The sequence below is a fragment of the Simochromis diagramma genome, unplaced genomic scaffold (assembly GCF_900408965.1).
Source record: "Simochromis diagramma unplaced genomic scaffold, fSimDia1.1 OVJJ01000386.1, whole genome shotgun sequence".
Taxonomy (NCBI): Eukaryota; Metazoa; Chordata; class Actinopteri; order Cichliformes; family Cichlidae; genus Simochromis; species Simochromis diagramma.
In genome coordinates this window covers 423,701-442,262 of record NW_024387210.1, presented here as the reverse complement: position 1 = coordinate 442,262, position 18,562 = coordinate 423,701, and the positions used below count along the sequence as shown (strand labels likewise).

General features: G+C 43.2%; 1 protein-coding gene across 1 annotated transcript; it reads left to right on the top strand.

The window, feature by feature from the left end:
- The first annotated feature begins 3,157 nt into the window (after positions 1–3,157).
- cdk15 (cyclin-dependent kinase 15) lies at positions 3,158–17,582 on the top strand. Its single transcript, XM_040051882.1, has 13 exons — positions 3,158–3,477; positions 5,087–5,224; positions 5,311–5,405; positions 6,435–6,514; positions 6,628–6,722; positions 7,218–7,280; positions 7,389–7,512; positions 14,052–14,172; positions 14,244–14,337; positions 14,451–14,514; positions 16,289–16,337; positions 16,515–16,657; positions 16,855–17,582. Exons 1-13 carry the CDS (start codon positions 3,295–3,297, stop codon positions 16,965–16,967), a joined length of 1,362 nt encoding a protein of 453 aa, XP_039907816.1. The 5' UTR covers positions 3,158–3,294; the 3' UTR covers positions 16,968–17,582.
- The last annotated feature ends 980 nt before the right edge of the window (positions 17,583–18,562 follow it).

Genomic DNA, 18,562 nt, shown 5'->3' with positions numbered 1-18,562 from the left:
TCAAAAGTAGTCAAAAACGGCCAATTATACCCTGGACCCCAGAGAGTTAAATCTTCGTCTGAACCACATCTGTAGTAAATAATGACTTTTTACAGTCCGATATAACTGCAGGGAACACACAGGCTAACAGAAAATAGTGAGCACACTCTGGCTCGTTGGTCCAGCTGTGAATCCGTTACCGTGAACTATGGGCACATTTGTGCTGGAACTAAGCCGCACACAGCTGACGTTAAACATTACAGGCTGCCTCACTTACCTTCACACGGAGACGATCAGCATTAGTCACAAACACTAAGGTCAGAAAGAAAAACGTTAGGAATGAAGGCAACATCCAGAGAGGCGTTTGAGGACACATTCACAATCAGGAGAATAAGAACCGGATCAGTTTGCAGAATCATTAGAAAAAACAAAAGAAACAAATGTGATGTCATCACATGGTGATAGTAAACAGCAAATAATGTTTATAACCAGAAATACACAGAATTACTGAAAAAGAACAAAGTGCATGTGTATGTATGTACACGGCACATGAAGGATGTGTCATCCCAGCCAAATTGCAAAACTCTTAGCTGTGTCTCTAATAAATCCTCTGTAACTTTGCTGCACTTCAGCAGCATCAGGTAATGTTCATATGTTGATTAGTTCAGTTCAGTTTTTGATCTATTGCAGAATATTTTTAGGGTTGTCTGCTATAAAAAGTCAGGCCAGGAAAATCTCCTTCATGTTTTTCTGTGTTTTATCCTCAGTTACTTTGACACAAAGGCATGTGCTGTGTTTACACCTCTGATAAAACCTCACAAGTGTGAGCTTTGTTTTTATATGTAGATATAAAAATATGGATATGTAGGGGAGACCGGGGATAGTTGTAACGTGGGTCAGTTGTAACACTTCCAATTTCTCCAATCAGGGCTAAGTTTCAAATGATGTGACTCATCCTGTGCATGCCCAATTCAGTTCTGCTATCACATGTGAAAAATCAGCACATTTCATCAAACACAGACAATTTAACACGAAAAAAAGTAATTTGTATGCCAAAAAGTAAGTTTTTCTACTTTATTTCAATTTGTAATAGCATTATCTGCTTTGCAGTTAAACTCATCAAACTTAAATTATGTTATTTGTATGTCTATGGGGATATATTCTGTGTAGGTCTTTAGTGCTAATGTTTTAGCCGTTGGCTGTAATGTTAGCTAGTTCATGGCTATAGGAGTCTGGGTCAGTTGTAACAGCAACAGTCTGGGTTAGTTGTAACAATAATGCAGATGTTACAACTTACCACACTATTACTTTAACTTATATTAAACAAGTTGGGGCAACGACATCAGCAGAGAGAGGTTCACTGGTCGCATTTGTATATGCGGTTAATGCCTGTTTGTGTTCCCACACATACATTATGCAGACCTCTGTGTCAGAGATGGACCAGCAGGAAGTACTGGTAGTGGAAATAAATCAGGATGGGTGCAAGAAACAAATTTCCTCATCTTTCTGAAGCACTTTGCAAACCACACCAAGGTAAGCCATGATAAAAAGTAATGGAATTGCGATGCTGGTGAACAACTACATTTTTTCAGCTTCATTGTTATGTTCAAAATTGGTGCAAGAGTTGTAGGTTATAATGCCCACTGAGCCAATGAGGCCAAACTCAAGGAAGACCAACCAAAATTAATGAATAATTCAGTTGCAGAAAATTCCATAACTTGTCTTTTTTGGGGGGTTGGAATATGTTCAAAAGCTAGATTTCTGCATTCTGTCACACACACACACAGCTACATAAATGGCTCTAAGTGCATTCATGTGTTGAATAAACAAAGATTACATGTTAATGTTTTGTTAGTACCCTTAATTCATTGTGTTACATTTCACCCCAGGATATGTTACAACTAACCCAGACTATGGGGTTAATTGTAACATTTCACTCTTTGTGTTTGAGGCCATACCATGCAATGGGTAATTGTGCTGCAGAGAAAATAGCTGCACTATTTAATAGCAGAGACATGTAAATACTTTGCATTACATTTTGAATCTACTACCTTAAAAGAGCTCCAATGTACAGACAGAAATGTCAAAAATGTTACAACTATCCCCGGTCTCCCCTACTGATGAATGGTCATAGTTATAATATTTCTGACTGTCTGAGTTGACATTGAATTAAACTGAATTGAATCAGTTATAGAAATCAAGATCAATACCCAGCTCTACTCACCACACCAAACCTCAGAGACTAAAGTACCCACATTAAATAGACGATCAGCTGCATTTATGTGCATCTCGGAAATTCCCAGATCTCTTGTCAAACAGCTGGAAGGTTTTCAAAAGTTGTTTCATTCACGCTTTATTACCTATGATGTTATTTAAATGTTTCTGTGTTCTAAATATACCTGAATGAGATACTGTAAACCTAATAGAGCTTATATAAGTGTCTATGCAGTGCTGTGAGATGTAAAAAAAATAGAAACTGAAAGTAAAATTAAATAAAATAGTCCGGCTCCACATGAACCTGACCTCCTGTAATTTACATTCTCACCCCCAGATGGCCACAAATTACCTTTAATGATGAGTTCTAGGAGAGACAGAGGTGTACTCATTAAACTTCAGTCACATTTCTTAAGGTATTATGGTGTATTACAGAGTGTTAAAATCATCACCTGAGACTGTCACTGAGTTAACTGGATAATCAGTTATAATTAATAACTAATTAATACCTATAATTAATTTGTTTGGCCGGATTCTGCTGTCAGAGGTTAAGTACATGACAGTCTAATTATGATAAAATTTATTGTACAGTTTTACTGACTGCCAGCCATGACACAGAATTTGACTTCAGTAGATTGATTGCAGTGGTCAAACAGATCCATCACTTCTATCAGGATATAACAGAAACGGATGTTTTTGTATTTTTCTCTGTTTTTATTGCATTTCTTATTAGCAGCTGGATGTACAGACCTGCTGTATGATACATTTAGAGCACACAGGAGGATCTCTGTTGATGGTTAAAAGCTTCAAATTTATTTTTCTTTGAGTTCTTTTATTCTTTATTTGTCTTTATTTGTTGACTTGTTGTTGATTGGAATATTTTTGTTTGTTTGTTTGTTTTTTAATATGAAAAGCTCCAGTGATGGTTTGTGTCCACCAGAGGGCAGCAAACACACATCAATGGACCTGTTGTTTTACCTTCTGGGCACAGTGAGGGGGAGGAAGAGGAGGAAGGATGAGTGAGGGTCATGGGACCTTGTTTACTCGTCCTGAACCATGTGAGTCATATGAGACGGAAAAGAGGAAGAAGAAGGTGAAAAGATGGAGGAGCTGTCCCGGCGGGCGAGGGACGCCGGGCAGTGGGTGAGAAGGTGCTGTTGCTGTGCTGAGGAAGAGGAGAATGGTGAGGAGAAAGGTTATGATGGAGATGAAGAAGAGGAGGAAGAGGTGAAGATGGAGGAGTTGAACTTCAGGAAAAGTTCAGCTTCACTTCCGTCTGCTGAGGTAAAACATCAGCCGCTGTAAAAAGTGCAATTATTTCATTTTATTTATCATTTTTATTTTTTTATTTTTTTACAGAGTAATCCTTTTGTTGTGATCTATTTAACATGTAAAATCTGTTATAGCATGTTGTAACTTTTTACAGTGGGTATGCTGTCTCGATTTAAAATATGACGTTACATCCATTCAACACATTAATTAAAAAAAATAATATATATATATATATATATATTTTTTTTTTAATTAATGTTTTGAATGGACGTAACTTCATAATAATGATAATAATGGATTGCATTTATATAGTGCTTTTCGAGACCCTCAAAGTGCTTTACAATTCCACTATTCATTCACTCTCACATTCACACACTGGTGAAGGCAGCTACAGTTGTAGCCACAGCTGCCCTGGAGCAGACTGACAGAAGCGAGGCTGCCATATCGCGCCATCGGCCCTTCTGGCCATCACCAGTAGGCGGTAGGTGAAGTGTCTTGCCCAAGGACACAACGACCGAGACTGGTTTTATTGCATTTTTTATTTACCATTCTTTATTTTTTTTTCTTAACTGTATTGATCCCACAGGAGAACTTTTTGTTTTACAGCAAAATGATAAAGGGTAACAATATTACAGTCTACAGTACACAACAAATAACACAGCTAAATAAAAGGGTCACAGGTGACGATCTTATGTTGTGAGAGAGTGCAGGAATTTATAAACTTACAACAGTGATGAAAAATAAAGTAACGTAAAAATGAAGTTAGTTACAACAGTAAAAGTTTGACTGAAGTGTGAAGTAGGTGTGATGGTTGTCCATGATTGAGAGCAGCTTGTTCAATGACCTCTAACCCTCATTGACTCAAATGTCTCCAAATTCTGACCAATGGTGCTTCCAGCCTTAAGGATCAGTTTGTTGATCCTGCAGGTTTCTCTGACACGGATGGCACTAACTCTCACAGACTAGTAGAAGATCGCCAACATCTTGCTGCTCACATTAAAGGACCTGAGCTTCTTTAGAAGGTAGAGCCTGTTCAGCCCCTTCTTGTAAACGGCATCACTGTTAGTCCTCCAGTCTAGTCTGTCATTCAGGTGAACATCCAACTACCTGCAGCTGTCTACTGTTTCCACCTCCTCACCCATGATATTGATTTTGGTTGCAGTTTTTCTCCTCTGGAAGTCAACCACTGTCTTGTTTGTCTTGCTGACATTTAGAAGGAGGTGATTTCTTCCCGACCGCTCCACAAAATTCCTCACTAGCTCTTTGTAGTCCGACTCCTGCCCACCCTTAAAACACCCAGCCGTCCCAGATAACTTCTGCTGGTTTCACTGTTGTATAGGAAATCTGAGGTGTAAACAGGAATAGAGCTCCAGTATTACCAACCACCACCTCAGACCACCTGAGGCCTCTCTGACAGACAGTCAGCAATCCAGGACACAGTAGAAGTGTTAAGTGGTATATATGAGTCACCACGGGTGGTGATAAGACAATTTTAGGTAGTATTGATTGGTTGAGGATTTTCTTAAGCTGGTATTGAGGTTTCAAATGATCTTTTGAGCTTTAAAGGTAGTATTAACAATCCCTTATGTGTACCTGATGTGGTCTCGTCTGTGTGTCTCAGCTGGATTCGGACTCATCCACCTCTGGCTCTCAGTCTCACTGGTTCCACACTCTGCAGGCCCGTCGGCTGAAAGTCCAGCGTGGGCGCAGCAACAGCGACCCACTGAGAGGGGAGGGCAGTCGGGAGCCTCTTACCTGGGTCAGGGCGCGTATGACATGATGTTTGAGGTAACATGTGAGGCGGTGTGATGCTTGTGTGACATTTAGTGTGTGTGCTGTGATCAGAAAGCAGGTCTGGAGTTTGGGGCAGCACACTCGTACCTGAGTCTGGAGAAACTGGGTGAAGGAACCTTTGCCTCGGTCTACAAAGGCATCAGCAGGTCAGAGCTCACCGCGATACAAGTCAAACACAAACAGCCAATGAGATTGTGGCTTAAGTTTTGATCACATTGAGTCTGAATGTTGGTCACAATGTACAAAAGACAAGAAAACATCTCCCTGTGTTTAGTTTTTAACAAGTTTTTTACAGAATTTTTTGGGACTTGGGCAAGATCCATTGCATTCATCGGAGTGTGAATGAGTGTGAATGTTGATTAGTATACAGCGCTTTGAGTACTCCGGGAGAGTAGAAAAGCACTATATACGAATCAATCCATTGCGGGGTGGCTGTAGCTCAGGAGGTAGAGCAGGTCAGCTGCTGATTGGGAGGTTGGTGGTTTGATCCCTGCCTCCCCCAGTTTGCATGCCAAATATCCTTGGGCAAGATACTAACCCCGAGTTGTTCTCCAATGCATCCATTGGAGCATGAATGATAGTTAGAAAGCACTCACCGTATTTATAGATAATAGTGAATGGGTGTGTATGGGGTGAATGCGGCATGTTTTATAGAGCGCTTTGAGTGCTCCAGGAGAGTAGAAAAGTTGTATATAAGAACCAGTCCATTTACTTTTTTATTGTCAGATATGTTTTGCTAGGATTACTAAAATTATTGTTAATGTTTATTTTTTAACAGATACTTAACATTTTGGAAAAATTCGCAAATATTTTATTAATTACAATTTTTTTTTCAATCAAATGAGTTTATAAGTATATACATATTTGTTATTATATATATTATGCATTAATATATATTAATTGTCCATTTCTGTTATGTTGCACATTTTAAAAAGAACGTTTCATTTTTAACTTCAGTAGTTTATCTGACATGTTATTAGTTTAAAATTTGTAATATTTACATTAATTTTCATACATACTAGACATTATAATAGAAATGTATACTTTATTGATCCTTGCTCAGGGGCACCTCATTCAGTGGATGACCTGAACTATCCCTGCCCCGTAAAATCTTCCTTGTGTTGTGATCGATCAGTGATAAAGTGTTTACTGTAAACATTTCTTCTTCTGTGAAGGATAAACGGGCAGCTGGTTGCTCTGAAGGTGATTCGTATGAAGACGGAGGAAGGTGTCCCGTTCAATGCCATTAGAGAAGGTGACCAATTAGATCACTGGTTAAGTTTTTAATAGTTTCAGCAACATGTGCATAAACATGTGTGTGTGTGTGTGTGTGTGTGTGTGTGTGTGTGTGTGTGTGTGTGTGTACAGCCTCTTTGCTCAAACGTCTGAAACATGCCAACATTGTCCTACTGCACGACATCATCCACACCAGAGAGACACTCACCTTCGTCTTTGAGTACCTGGTGAGAAATCTGCTGTTCAGTGCTGAGTGTGACCTGAAGGAGGTGCTACAGAGCACTCACCAACACACACATACACACACACACACACGCACGCACACACAAAAACTTCAACCAAAGTCAGAACAAAATCTTAAGGCTACAATTTTTAGCATTCACACATTTTATATTTTTTTCTTTTAAATGTTTATAAATTTTTACAATTTTATTTTAATGTATATATTGTTTGTTTTTTTGTTTTCATTCTGATCTATTTATTTGTTAATATGGGGGTCATTCCATCTCAGATCACCATCTCTGATTTGTGTAGAACATTTATGGTATAAGGTTTGAACATAAATTATGTTTTATGTAAAATTTCTTACAACAGTCTTACAACAAACCTTTTATGATATTAACATGATGAACATGAGTATCTGAATAAAAGAAAAGTTTCAAATTTTCTGTGGTCTTTCTCACCATCAAAATGAAGTTTAACACCAGAGATTGTCTCTGCAGCAGACAGATCTGGCCCAGTACATGATCCAGCACCCTGGAGGTCTACGCTATCACAACGTGCGGGTACGTCACTGCGCTCAGCAGCAGACAGCCGGGGGCGGTACTGTGTCATTCCAGCTGTGAGCAGCACGCCATGAAATGTTTAACATGGCTCAACACCGTGTGTTTCAGATCTTCATGTTCCAGCTGCTGCGAGGTCTCTGCTACATCCACAGCCGCAGGATCCTCCACCGAGACCTTAAGCCCCAAAACCTGCTCATCAGCTACCTCGGAGAACTCAAACTGGCCGACTTCGGTGAGAACCGGCTCAACGCTGCAGGGCAGAAGTGGAAATAGGCAAAGATTTAGTCAGCAAGGACCTGTAGGAACAACAGATTTGTAAAATAACCTAGTTGGAAACAACACACACATATATATATATATATTAGGGGTGCAACGATATTCGTATCGATATTGAACCGTTCGATACAGTGCTTTCGGTTCGGTACGCATATGTATCGAACAATACAAAATTTGTAATTTATTTTATCAACTTTCCTTCTGACGATGCTGTCTGTGTTGAACGCTCAGTGAATCTGCGTTCGACTACTCCGCCTAGGCTGCACTGTCGAGCGCAGATCCACTGAGCGCTCAACACAGACAGCATCGTCAGAAGGAAGAGAGCAGGGCAAGCTAGCGAGACAGAAGTTAAGCTCTCCTTGCAACATGGACCTCCCCCACCCTCATTCAGATCTGGTGTTTGGAATTATTTTGGTTTTCATGTGACAAATGACCCTGAAGGTAAGCGAGTCATGGACTAAAGTAAAACAGTATGTTGGATGTGCCATGCAATGCTCAATTACATGGGTGGGAACTAGTGTGTTAGCGCAGTTAGCTCGTTAACGTGTTGGCTGTCTAGCCCCATGCACGGAGCGATCGGCGGTAGCTCGTTAACGGAGATTTGCCGTGTTGTGGCGTTAAGGTCATTTCAACGAGATTAACCTGAAAGCACTAGTGGGAACACAACGAATATGACTGCACATTTACGCCGACATCATCCTAGTGCAAAGACAAGTGGAAGCAGACAAAAACAAGCAAGCATGCTACTAACTTTAGCCGAGTCATTTAGACAGCTGTTTAATATGCTGCTGAGAATATAGCCCAGAAGAAGCGGATAGTATAGCTTTTAGTTTGGAAAGAGACATTTCTCTGTAATAAACTCTCTTTTCCAAAGATGAGTGATTCCTCAATCAGATACAGGGCTCGCAATATCGCTAGCCCGACGTCCCGGGGCTAGCGATTTTTTTCAGTCGGGCTACCAAAATCTATCTCTTCCCTGCCCGTCGGGCTATTGTAGGAAGGAAAAATATATGTCAATGCTTTTGCATTCTTTCAGAAATGTAACTTGGTAATTATGTCATTGGCATCGGTGAGCCACTGTCAATATGTGACATATTGAAATCGCGTTTGAATTTGCGCTTGTTTTTTTGCTTTCACTTTGCAATCGTGCGAACTGTGTATAGAGAGCGACAGCACTGATCTGTGAGTGATGATAATTTGTGCACCAATTCCTCTGACATCGTCTTATCAATCGTTAGCTTACTATGCAAACATGACAAGTGAAATCTCCCGCAGCAAGCTTAAACATGTGAGAGGTTGATCGCGCAGAGAATCGCTGAGCTTATGTGAGTGCGTGTGTAAAAGCAGCAGGATTTATATTTTAGTTCTGCTGAGCCAAATAAGACAGGTCAGGGTGAAGAAGTGACAGCCAAAGAAAAGCTTACCACAAAACGGAGAAGTTATGACAAATGAGACTATAAGGCAAAAAGAAAGTGCAGCTTTATGGTTTCATGGACAAAAGAATTTCTGTGGTTGCAATATGACGAGCTAAATAACCAGGGCTGCACATAAGTGGTCCGCAGGTGCGCATTCGCTGTCAAAATAAAAAACACGCACAAGGGTTAGGGTTAAATTTAAAAACTGTACTTTTACAGTTATATATAAATATATATTTATAATTTTAATAAATGACAAATTAAAAATGCATGAACATTTTTTTTGTATCGAAAAAATATCGAACCGTGACACCAAAGTATCGAACCGAACCGTGAATTTTGTGTATCGTTGCACCCCTAATATATATATATATATATATATATATCCATCCATCCATCCATCTTCATCGGCTTTATCCGAGGCCGGGTCGCGGGGGCAGCAGCCTAAGCAAAGAGGCCCAGACCTCCCTCTCCCCAGCCACCTCCTCCAGCTTATCCGGGGGAATACCAAGGCGTTCCCAGGCCAGCTGAGAGATATAATCTCTCCAGCGTGTCCTGGGTCTGCCCCGGGGCCTCCTGGAACACCTCACCCAGGAGGCGCCCAGGGGGCATCCTTGTCAGATGCCCGAACCACCTCAGCTGGCTCCTTTCGATGTGGAGCAGCAGCTGCTCTACTCTGAGCCCCTCCCGGATGGCCGAACTTCTCACCCTATCTCTAAGGGAGAGGCCAGCCACCCTTCGGAGGAAGCTCATTTCTGCCGCTTGTATCCGCGATCTCGTTCTTTCGGTCACTACCCACAGCTCGTGGCCATAGGTGAGGGTAGGGACGTAGATCGACCGGTAAATTGAGAGCTTCGCTTTTACACTCAGCTCCCTCTTCACCACGACGGACCGGTGCAGCGTCTGCATTACTGCAGCTGCAGCCCCAATCCGTCTGTCGATCTCCGGCTCCCTTCTCCCATCACTCGCGAACAAGACCCCGAGATACTTGAACTCCTCCACTTGGGGCAGGAACTCATCCCCGACCCGGAGTGGGCACTCCACCCTTTTCCGGCTGAGAACCATAGCCTCAGATTTGGAGGTGCTGATCCTCATTCCTGCTGCTTCACACTCGGCTGCGAACCGTTCCAGTGCGAGCTGGACGCCCTCACCCGATGAAGCCAACAGAACCACATAATCCGCAAAAATCAGAGATGAGATTCTGAGGCCACCAAAGCGAAAGCCCTCCGCCACTTGGCTGTGCCTAGAAATCCTGTCCATAAAAATTATGAACAGAACCGGAGACAAAGGGCAGCCCTGGCGGAGCCCATCACCCACCGGGAACGAGTCCGACTTATTGCCGGCGATGCGAACCAAGCTCTTGCAACGGTTGTATAGGGATCGAATGGCCCGTAGCAATGGGCCAGACACCCCATACTCCCACAACACCTCCCACAGGACACCCCGAGGGACACGGTCGAATGCCTTCTCCAAGTCCACAAAACACATGTAGACTGGTTGGGCAAACTCCCATGCACCCTCAAGTATCCTCGAGAGGATAAAGAGCTGGTCCAGTGTTCCGCGACCAGGACGAAAACCGCATTGTTCCTCCTGTATCCGAGGTTCGACTAGCGGACGAACTCTCCTTTCCAGCACCCTGGCATAGACTTTCCCAGGGAGGCTGAGGAGTGTGATCCCCCTGTAGTTGGAAAACACCCTCCGGTCCCCCTTCTTAAAGATGGGGACCACCACCCCGGTCTGCCAGTCCACAGGTACTGCCCCTGATCTCCACGCAACATTGCAGAGGCGTGTCAACCAGGACAGCCCTACAACGTCCAGAGCCTTCAGGAACTCGGGGCGGACCTCATCAACACCAGGGGCTCTGCCACCAAGGAGTTGTTTAACTGCCTCAGTGACCTCGCCCCCGGAAATTGGCGGGTCATTCCCCTCATCCCCAGACTCTGCTTCCTCCTCAGAAGACGTGTCAGTGGGATTAAGGAGGTCCTCGAAGTATTCCTTCCACCGCCTGACAATTTTCTCAGTCGACGTCAGCAGCGCTCCGCCAGCACTATACACAGTGCAGGTAGAGCACCGCTTTCCCCTCCTGAGACGCCTGACGGTTTGCCAGAATCTCTTCGAGGCAGTCCGAAAGTCTTTTTCCATGGCCTCTCCGAACTCCTCCCACACCCGAGTTTTTGCTTCAGCCACTGCCCGAGCCGCATTCCGCTTGGCCTGTCGATACCTGTTGGCTGCCTCCGGAGTTCCCACAGGCTAACCAAGCCCGACAGGACTCCTTCTTCAGCCTGGTGGCTCCCTTCACCTCTGGTGTCCACCATTTGGTTCGGGGATTACCACCACGCATGGCAGGCACCAACCACCTTGCGGCTGCAGCTCAATGCAGCAGCTTCGGCAATGGAGACGCTGAACATGATTCATTCAGACTCAATGTCCCCAGTCTCCCTCGGAATGCTGTTGAAGCTCTGCCAGAGGTGTGCGTTGAAGATCTCGCGGACTGGGGCCTCTGCTAGACGTTCCCAGCACACCCTCACTACGCGTTTAGGTGCACCAGGTCTGTCCAGTGTCCTCCCCCGCCACCTGATCCAACTCACCACCAGGTGGTGATCAGTTGACAGCTCAGCCCCTCTCTTTACCCGAGTGTCCAGAACATATGGTCGCAGGTCTGGTGATACAATTACAAAATCGATCATCGACCTACGGCCTAGAGCGTCCTGGTGCCACGTGCACTTATGGACACTCTTATGTTCGAACAGGGTGTTCGTTATGGCCAAACTGTGATTAGCACAGAAGTCCAATAACAAAGCACCGCTCGGGTTCAGATCAGGGAGGCCGTTCCTCCCAATCACGCCCCTCCAGGTCTCGCTGTCGTTACCCACGTGAGCATTGAAGTCTCCCAGCAAGCAGGACAACAGAGTCTCCAGGTGGAGCACCTTCCAGCACCCCCCCAGGGATTCTAAGAAGGCTGGGTACTCCGAACTGCCACTCGGCGCATAAGCGCAGATGACAGTCAGGACCCGTTCCCCGACCCTAAGGCGCAGGGAACAAACCCTCTCGTCCACCGGGAAAAACCCCAACGTACCGGCAGCAAGCCGAGGGGATATTAGAATACCCACCCCAGCCCGCCGCCTCTCACCAGGGGCAACTCCAGACTGAGACAGAGTCCAGCCCCTCTCCAGGAGACTGGTTCCAGAGCCCAAGCCATGCATAGAGGTGAGCCCGACTATATCTAGCCGGTACCTCTCAACCTCATGCACTAACTCAGGCTCCTTCCCCATCAGAGAGGTGACATTCCATGTCCCTATTGCCAGTCTTGGCAGCCGGGGTTCAGTCCGCCAGGGCCTCTGCTCCTGGCCGCCACCCAGCACACAATGCACCCGACCCCTATGGCGCCTCCTGCGGGTGGTGGGCCTGCGGGAGGATGGGCCCATGCCTCCTCTTCGAGCTGTGCCCGGCCGGGCCCCATGGACTAAGGCCCGGCCGCCAGACGCTCGCCCTCGGGCACCCTCCCCGGGCCTGGCTCCAGGGCGGGGCCCCGGTAACCCTATCCCGGGCAGGGTAAACTGTTCCCTCTATATTCTTTTCATAAGGGTCTTCTGAATCGCTCTTTGTCTGGTCCCTCACCCAGGACCAATTTGCCATGGGAGACCCTACCAGGGGGCAAAAGCCCCCAGACAACATAGCCCCTGGGATCCCTGGGACACACAAACCCCTCCACCACGATAAGGTAGCGATTCAAGGAGGATATATATATATATATATATATATATATTGGGGGTGCAACGATACACAAAATTCACGGTTCGGTTCGATACTTTGGTGTCATGGTGTCACGGTTCGATATTCTTTCGATACAAAAAATGTTCATGCCTTTTTAATTTGTCGTTTATTAAAATTATAAATATATATCTTAACACAAAAGTACAGTTTTTAAATTTAATGTTGCTAAAACAACAAAGTAATAAAATAATAAATCTATCTGATCAAGAAATCACTCATCTTTGGAAAAGAGAGTTTATTACAGAGAAATGGCTCTTTCCAAAATAAAAGCTATACTATACGCTTCTTCGGGGCTATATTCTCAGCAGCATATTAAACATATCAGGTCCCCATAAGGAGAATCATGTGCTAACGGCTGTCTAAATGACTCGGGTAAAGTTTGTAGCATGCGTGCTTGTTGTTTTTGTCTGCTTCCACTTGTCTTTGCACTAGGATGATGTCGGCGTAAATGTGCAGTCATATTCGTTGTGTTCCCACTAATGCTGTCAGCGTTAATCTCGTTAAAATGACATTAACGCCATAACGCCGCAAATCTCCGTTAACGAGTTACCGCGGATCGCCCCGTGCGTGGGGCTGGACGGTGTCAACACGTTAATGAGCTAACTGCACTAACGCAGTAGTTCCCACCAATTGAGCATTGCGTGGCACATCCGACATACTGTTTTACTTTTGTCCATGACGCGCTTACCTTCAGGGTCATACTTCACATGAAAACCAAGATAGTTCCAAACACCAGATCTGAACGAGGGTGGGGGAGGTTCAACTATATATATATATATAAACTTTTAACACCCAGCACGCCCCTGCGGGCGGTTTTATCCTTCAAGCTCGGGTCCTCTACCAGAGGCCTGGGAGCTTGAGGGTCCTGCGCAGTATCTTAGCTGTTCCCAGGACTGCGCTCTTCTGGACAGAGATCTCTGATGTTATTCCCGGGATCTGCTGGAGCCACTCGCCTAGCTTGGGAGTCACCGCACCTAGTGCTCCGATTACCACGGGGACCACCGTTACCTTCACCCTCCACATCCTCTCGAGCTCTTCTCTGAGCCCTTGGTATTTCTCCAGCTTCTCGTGTTCCTTCTTCCTGATATTGCTGTCATTCGGAACCGCTACATCGATCACTACGGCCGTCTCTCTCTCTCTCTCTCTCTCTCTCTCTCTCTCTCTCTCTCTCTCTCTATATATATATATATATATATATATATATATATATATATATATATTCAAGCAGACAATTTAAATAGTTTAAAGTAAAAAAAAAATGCAAAGTTAAAATGTTTTTTTCAAATGTTTTCTGGTTCTGTTGCAGGTCTGGCTCGGTCCAAATCCATTCCCAGTCAGACCTTCTCTTCGGAGGTGGTGACGCTGTGGTACCGCCCCCCTGATGTCCTGCTGGGATCCACAGACTACTCCACAGCTCTAGACATATGGTCAGTACCGATTATTCAAATTCAGCTGCCGGCTGTGACTGTGTGAATAAAGTTTGCTTTTTCTGAATTAGGGGGGCTGGGTGCATTTTCATAGAGATGCTGCAGGGGGCGCCAGCATTCCCAGGAGTCTCTGATGAGTTTGAGCAGCTGCAGAAGATCTGGGAGGTCAGTAACACTGTTTATATCACTGATCCACGAAATAGTACTACTGTGTGATATTACACTGTAATAATACTCACATTAAGTACTAATACTATTAAGATGATGTAACCCTGCAGGTCCTGGGCCTCTCCTCTGAGGACAGCTGGCCTGGTGTCAGCCTTCTACCCAATTACAGACCAGGTACGTTTAGATAACACCTCTGACACATGCAACTCTCTATTTAGTGTTTTTGTTTTTGCTGTTATTTCACAGTTTTAACCCTTTAAGACCTACCATAGAACCAATTCCACCAGAGCTTATATTATATTTTTACATGCTGTGGAGCCATTTTTCAGGAGCATTTCAAGTTGCTATACATCAATACAACCATTACAGCCTAAATTTTAATAATATGCATGCATTCAGTGCATAGTAATTACATAAATTGCAAAAAGGTGCAATAAACTACAAAAAAATTGAAAATCATTTTTGTTTTGTTAACATATATTTCTAGTTAGAGAAATTTAAGAGGCTTATCCCTCAAAACTGTAAATACAAAAAAGTTGCACAAAATAGTTTCCCACCACAGGAAATTTATTTTGAGTGTCTTCATAGTTTTATTTTTGAAATACACCAATTTTTATATACTGCAGGAAAAATGAAAATAAATATTATAGTGCAAATTTGCAAAAAAAAACAGCATATGCATCAAAATAAACTATTTCCAGCAGTGCAATATGAGTCCTAAGCATCCCAGAAACGACACAGAAATTCATAAAGTCAAACATAGCTTTTAAAAACACCAGTATAGGCTCATGAGGCCTTGATGGTAAAAAAACTACATTTCCGCGAAAATGACGTCACTTCCGGTTTTGGGCAGGTCATGGCGGACATGCGATAGTTCGCGCTGATGGACATAGGAAGTGTTACAAACAGCTGATCGGATCGGCTAAGCGTGTTTCTGGAATATTATGTTTTTGTTGCTGCAAGTGCTTTTTATGCAGTTTTTGCAAAGCTTTATGTGGAAGGAAACCGTGACCGAGGACAAGCTGATGGCATAAGATGTAAGTACAACTCCTCCGGTTTCATATGCAAAAAAGATTATTGCGCTAGCTCACGTGGTTGCAGTGCTACCGGGATTTAAAAATAGTTACACAAAACGGAGCGTGCCCGCTCTGACCGGTTTTAAAATTTAAATACAATTTTTTTAGTCTTATATAACAGGCTGATTAAATCAATGATGTTTTTGTGGAGGTGGCATGAATTTGTCTTGTAAACATTCACAGTTGTTCTGTGATGCCTGGGGTTCATTAAGGGTCATTACTTGTGTGCAGTGACTCAAAGTTTCCATCGGGAGGCAACATGTCTCCACGTTTCCTGTTTTAATAGTTTTACTCGGATTAAAATGAGATGATTTCTCAGACTTTGAGGCGAACTCTGCTCTGCAAGTCTGACAGGGTCTCTGATACATCATGTGGGTGTGAGAAGAGAGAACAAAGACGAGAAGAAATTAACCACAGAGTGAGATCAGTGGTTGAGCTGCTCATGAATCACTGGATAAAGTCATCTTTTACAGTAAACTGTAACTTCAGGCCAACCCACACAGAGCTGTAACATTAAAGATCAGGTTCCCCCAAGAATTCACACACCACCTTTAGAGTGATGAGACCTGAGCTGTTCACAGTGATAACACACACTTTTAGATTCAGTCTGACACCATTTAGTTCTCATGTCATCCCAGAACAAACTTCCACAAATCCTTCAGAAACCTGGAAAGAAGACAGTTTAAAAAGCTGCCTGAGAGGTTTCAGTGATCTGCTGACATATATTAGGGCATCAATGACAGACTGAAGCTGTTTCATTCCCCCAAAAATAATAAATGTAGGCTAAAAACCAGCTGAAGTGCAAAGCATGGGAACATTTTTAGATCCATGTTAACATTTGCTAATTGAGTGGGTTTTTTTTTCTTCCATAGAGCGGTTTCTTTACTCAGAACCAAAGCAGCTTAGGACCGTTTGGAAAAGGTAACTTTTATATGGGCACACACATGCTAACCTGCTAACACACTTTGAAATGCAAACATTAGTCACATGACAGTCCTTCATCTGTGCTAACTGTAGACAGTCCAACAGTCCACATGTAGACCAGGTTAGATCACTTGACTCTGTAGTCCTCCATCTGCCTATGTTGATCTGGATCAGGTTGGAGCAGCTGCCATATAAGACCGAGGACCTGGCCCAGGAGATGCTAAAGGTGGTCCCTACAGACAGGATCTCGGCTCCGGACGCCATGCAGCACCTGTACTTCAACACACTGCCTCCTCCCATCATGCACCTCAGAGACAGTAAGAACTCACTTAAATGTTACCATATTGCAGCTAAACTTTAAAGAACATATTTTCTGTTAATTCAGCACTCACCTAGCAGCACTTACTTGAATTTCCAACATAGATACATTATAGATGTATGATCATAAATCCTTTTTTAACAAAAAGCTGTTTAAGGCTTAAATTCATTTTTTTTCTCTTTCTTTCTTTGTCAGCTGTGTCCATCTTTAAGGTTCCTGGCATTCGTCTGGAAACGGAGGTGAGAGACATCTATAACCCTGGGCGCAAGGTCAAACCCTCCCTGCTGCCCTCTGCTAAATTCTGGTGACTGAAATCTCATAAGCAGCGCGTCAAGATCTGTGGAGTGGAGAACAAACCCAGATGTCTCTCTGAAGACACAAACTGGACTTTAAAGTGATATTAATACAGTGCCATTAAATGTTTGCAGTTCAGTTTGGAGAGTCTTTCTGGTTTAAATAAAGATGTGTATGTCAAACTTTCACTCAGATCGGCTGTTAAGATCTTATGTAAATCTGATTTCTTGCCAATGTAAATATAAACCGTCCCTGCAGTCTTCTGTTAGCATTCATTAGCATCTGTTAGCAGCAGACTAACGAGTCCCATGAAACTCCTCATGAATTTTGAATGAAGCTTTATTAATAAAGCTCCAGGCCAACCTGCACTGAGAGACACAGCGTGTTTCTGTATTCTGACTCTAACTGGATAAAACTCGACCTCTGAAACTTTGTTAGTCCTCTGATACACAAACAAGCCAACAGCTGAGAGAGGGGGGCTACTGGATGGACCTGATTTAACTGTATTTACCTCTGACTGATGATCTTCCCCTCATCCCCTACCTCACTGACACCTCACAACTTGTCACAGCACTGTAACAATATGAAAAATTAAAAGTATAATTAATTAAAAAAAAAAAATACTAGAACATGTGGGTTTTTATGTTTTTATTGTGGGCAGATTTTGGTTGTTTTTGTTTTTTATTTTCTTAGAAAATAATTTTAAATTAATTTTTGTTTTAGCACTCCAACAGATTTGAGGCCTGTCCAGGGTGTACCCTGGCTCTCACGCTATTGCTGCTTTTCCGTTGCCACCTACTCGACTCAACTCGACTCAGTTTCAGTAGTTTTCAATTTCGTTTGAGTGCCACATCAATGTGGGTTGGATCATTGAAGCAACGCAGGCCAAAAGTCCTGTGACATCATTTTTATGCGACGCAACTGAAGAACAAGAGGACATCTCAGTGATGGTATACCTGCTGCTAAACTGATGGTAATCATCTGCACCTCATAGATGGACCATGGAGTCATTACTCGCTGGCCAATTATTTGCATGCAGTCTGTTGACACCACACCGACCCCGACTGAGCAGGTACCACCAAACCAAAAATTCAAAAAATTGAGTGGAGTCAAGCTGAGTCAAGTGGGTATCACCCGTGACCCACCCTGAATTGTATAAGAGCAAGAGAATGGATTTGAACTTCTGGTGATTTTTGTGGTGCATATCCTACAGTTTCAAGACAAAAATTGTGCTTTTTCTGAGGTGTTACAATCCAGTTTGATTTTCACTTTTTTTGAAACATTGTGCTGATATAAAATATTTCAAGTTATTTTTACAGCGTAGTTTTTGTAATTTGTTGAAAGAAGCTGAATTGTGGAGGCAGGGGTTGTTTGTTTTTTCCTGTTTTTTTGAGTCCAAAGAAATTTCCCTTCTCCTTTTAAGGTTGCATGATCATTAATCTCCCACATTTACCAATCCATCACCTCTTCCTTCCTCATGAGCACCTGATTTTTATTTCCTACCACTGACTTGATGTTTGATAATTGCATCTATGTGGGCTTGAACATATACTTTGTTACTCAGATTTATACAGATGTTTGAAAAAGCTGAACATGTAACAGATTAAAA

Bases quoted from the DNA above. Each gene is read 5' to 3' on its own strand.
- cdk15 (XM_040051882.1), top strand. From the start codon at position 3,295: ATGGAGGAGCTGTCCCGGCGGGCGAGGGACGCCGGGCAGTGGGTGAGA. The intron at 5,225-5,310 runs GTCAGGGCGCGT...TGCTGTGATCAG, and splicing joins GTCGGGAGCCTCTTACCTGG to AAAGCAGGTCTGGAGTTTGG. The intron at 6,515-6,627 runs GTGACCAATTAG...GTGTGTGTACAG, and splicing joins GTTCAATGCCATTAGAGAAG to CCTCTTTGCTCAAACGTCTG.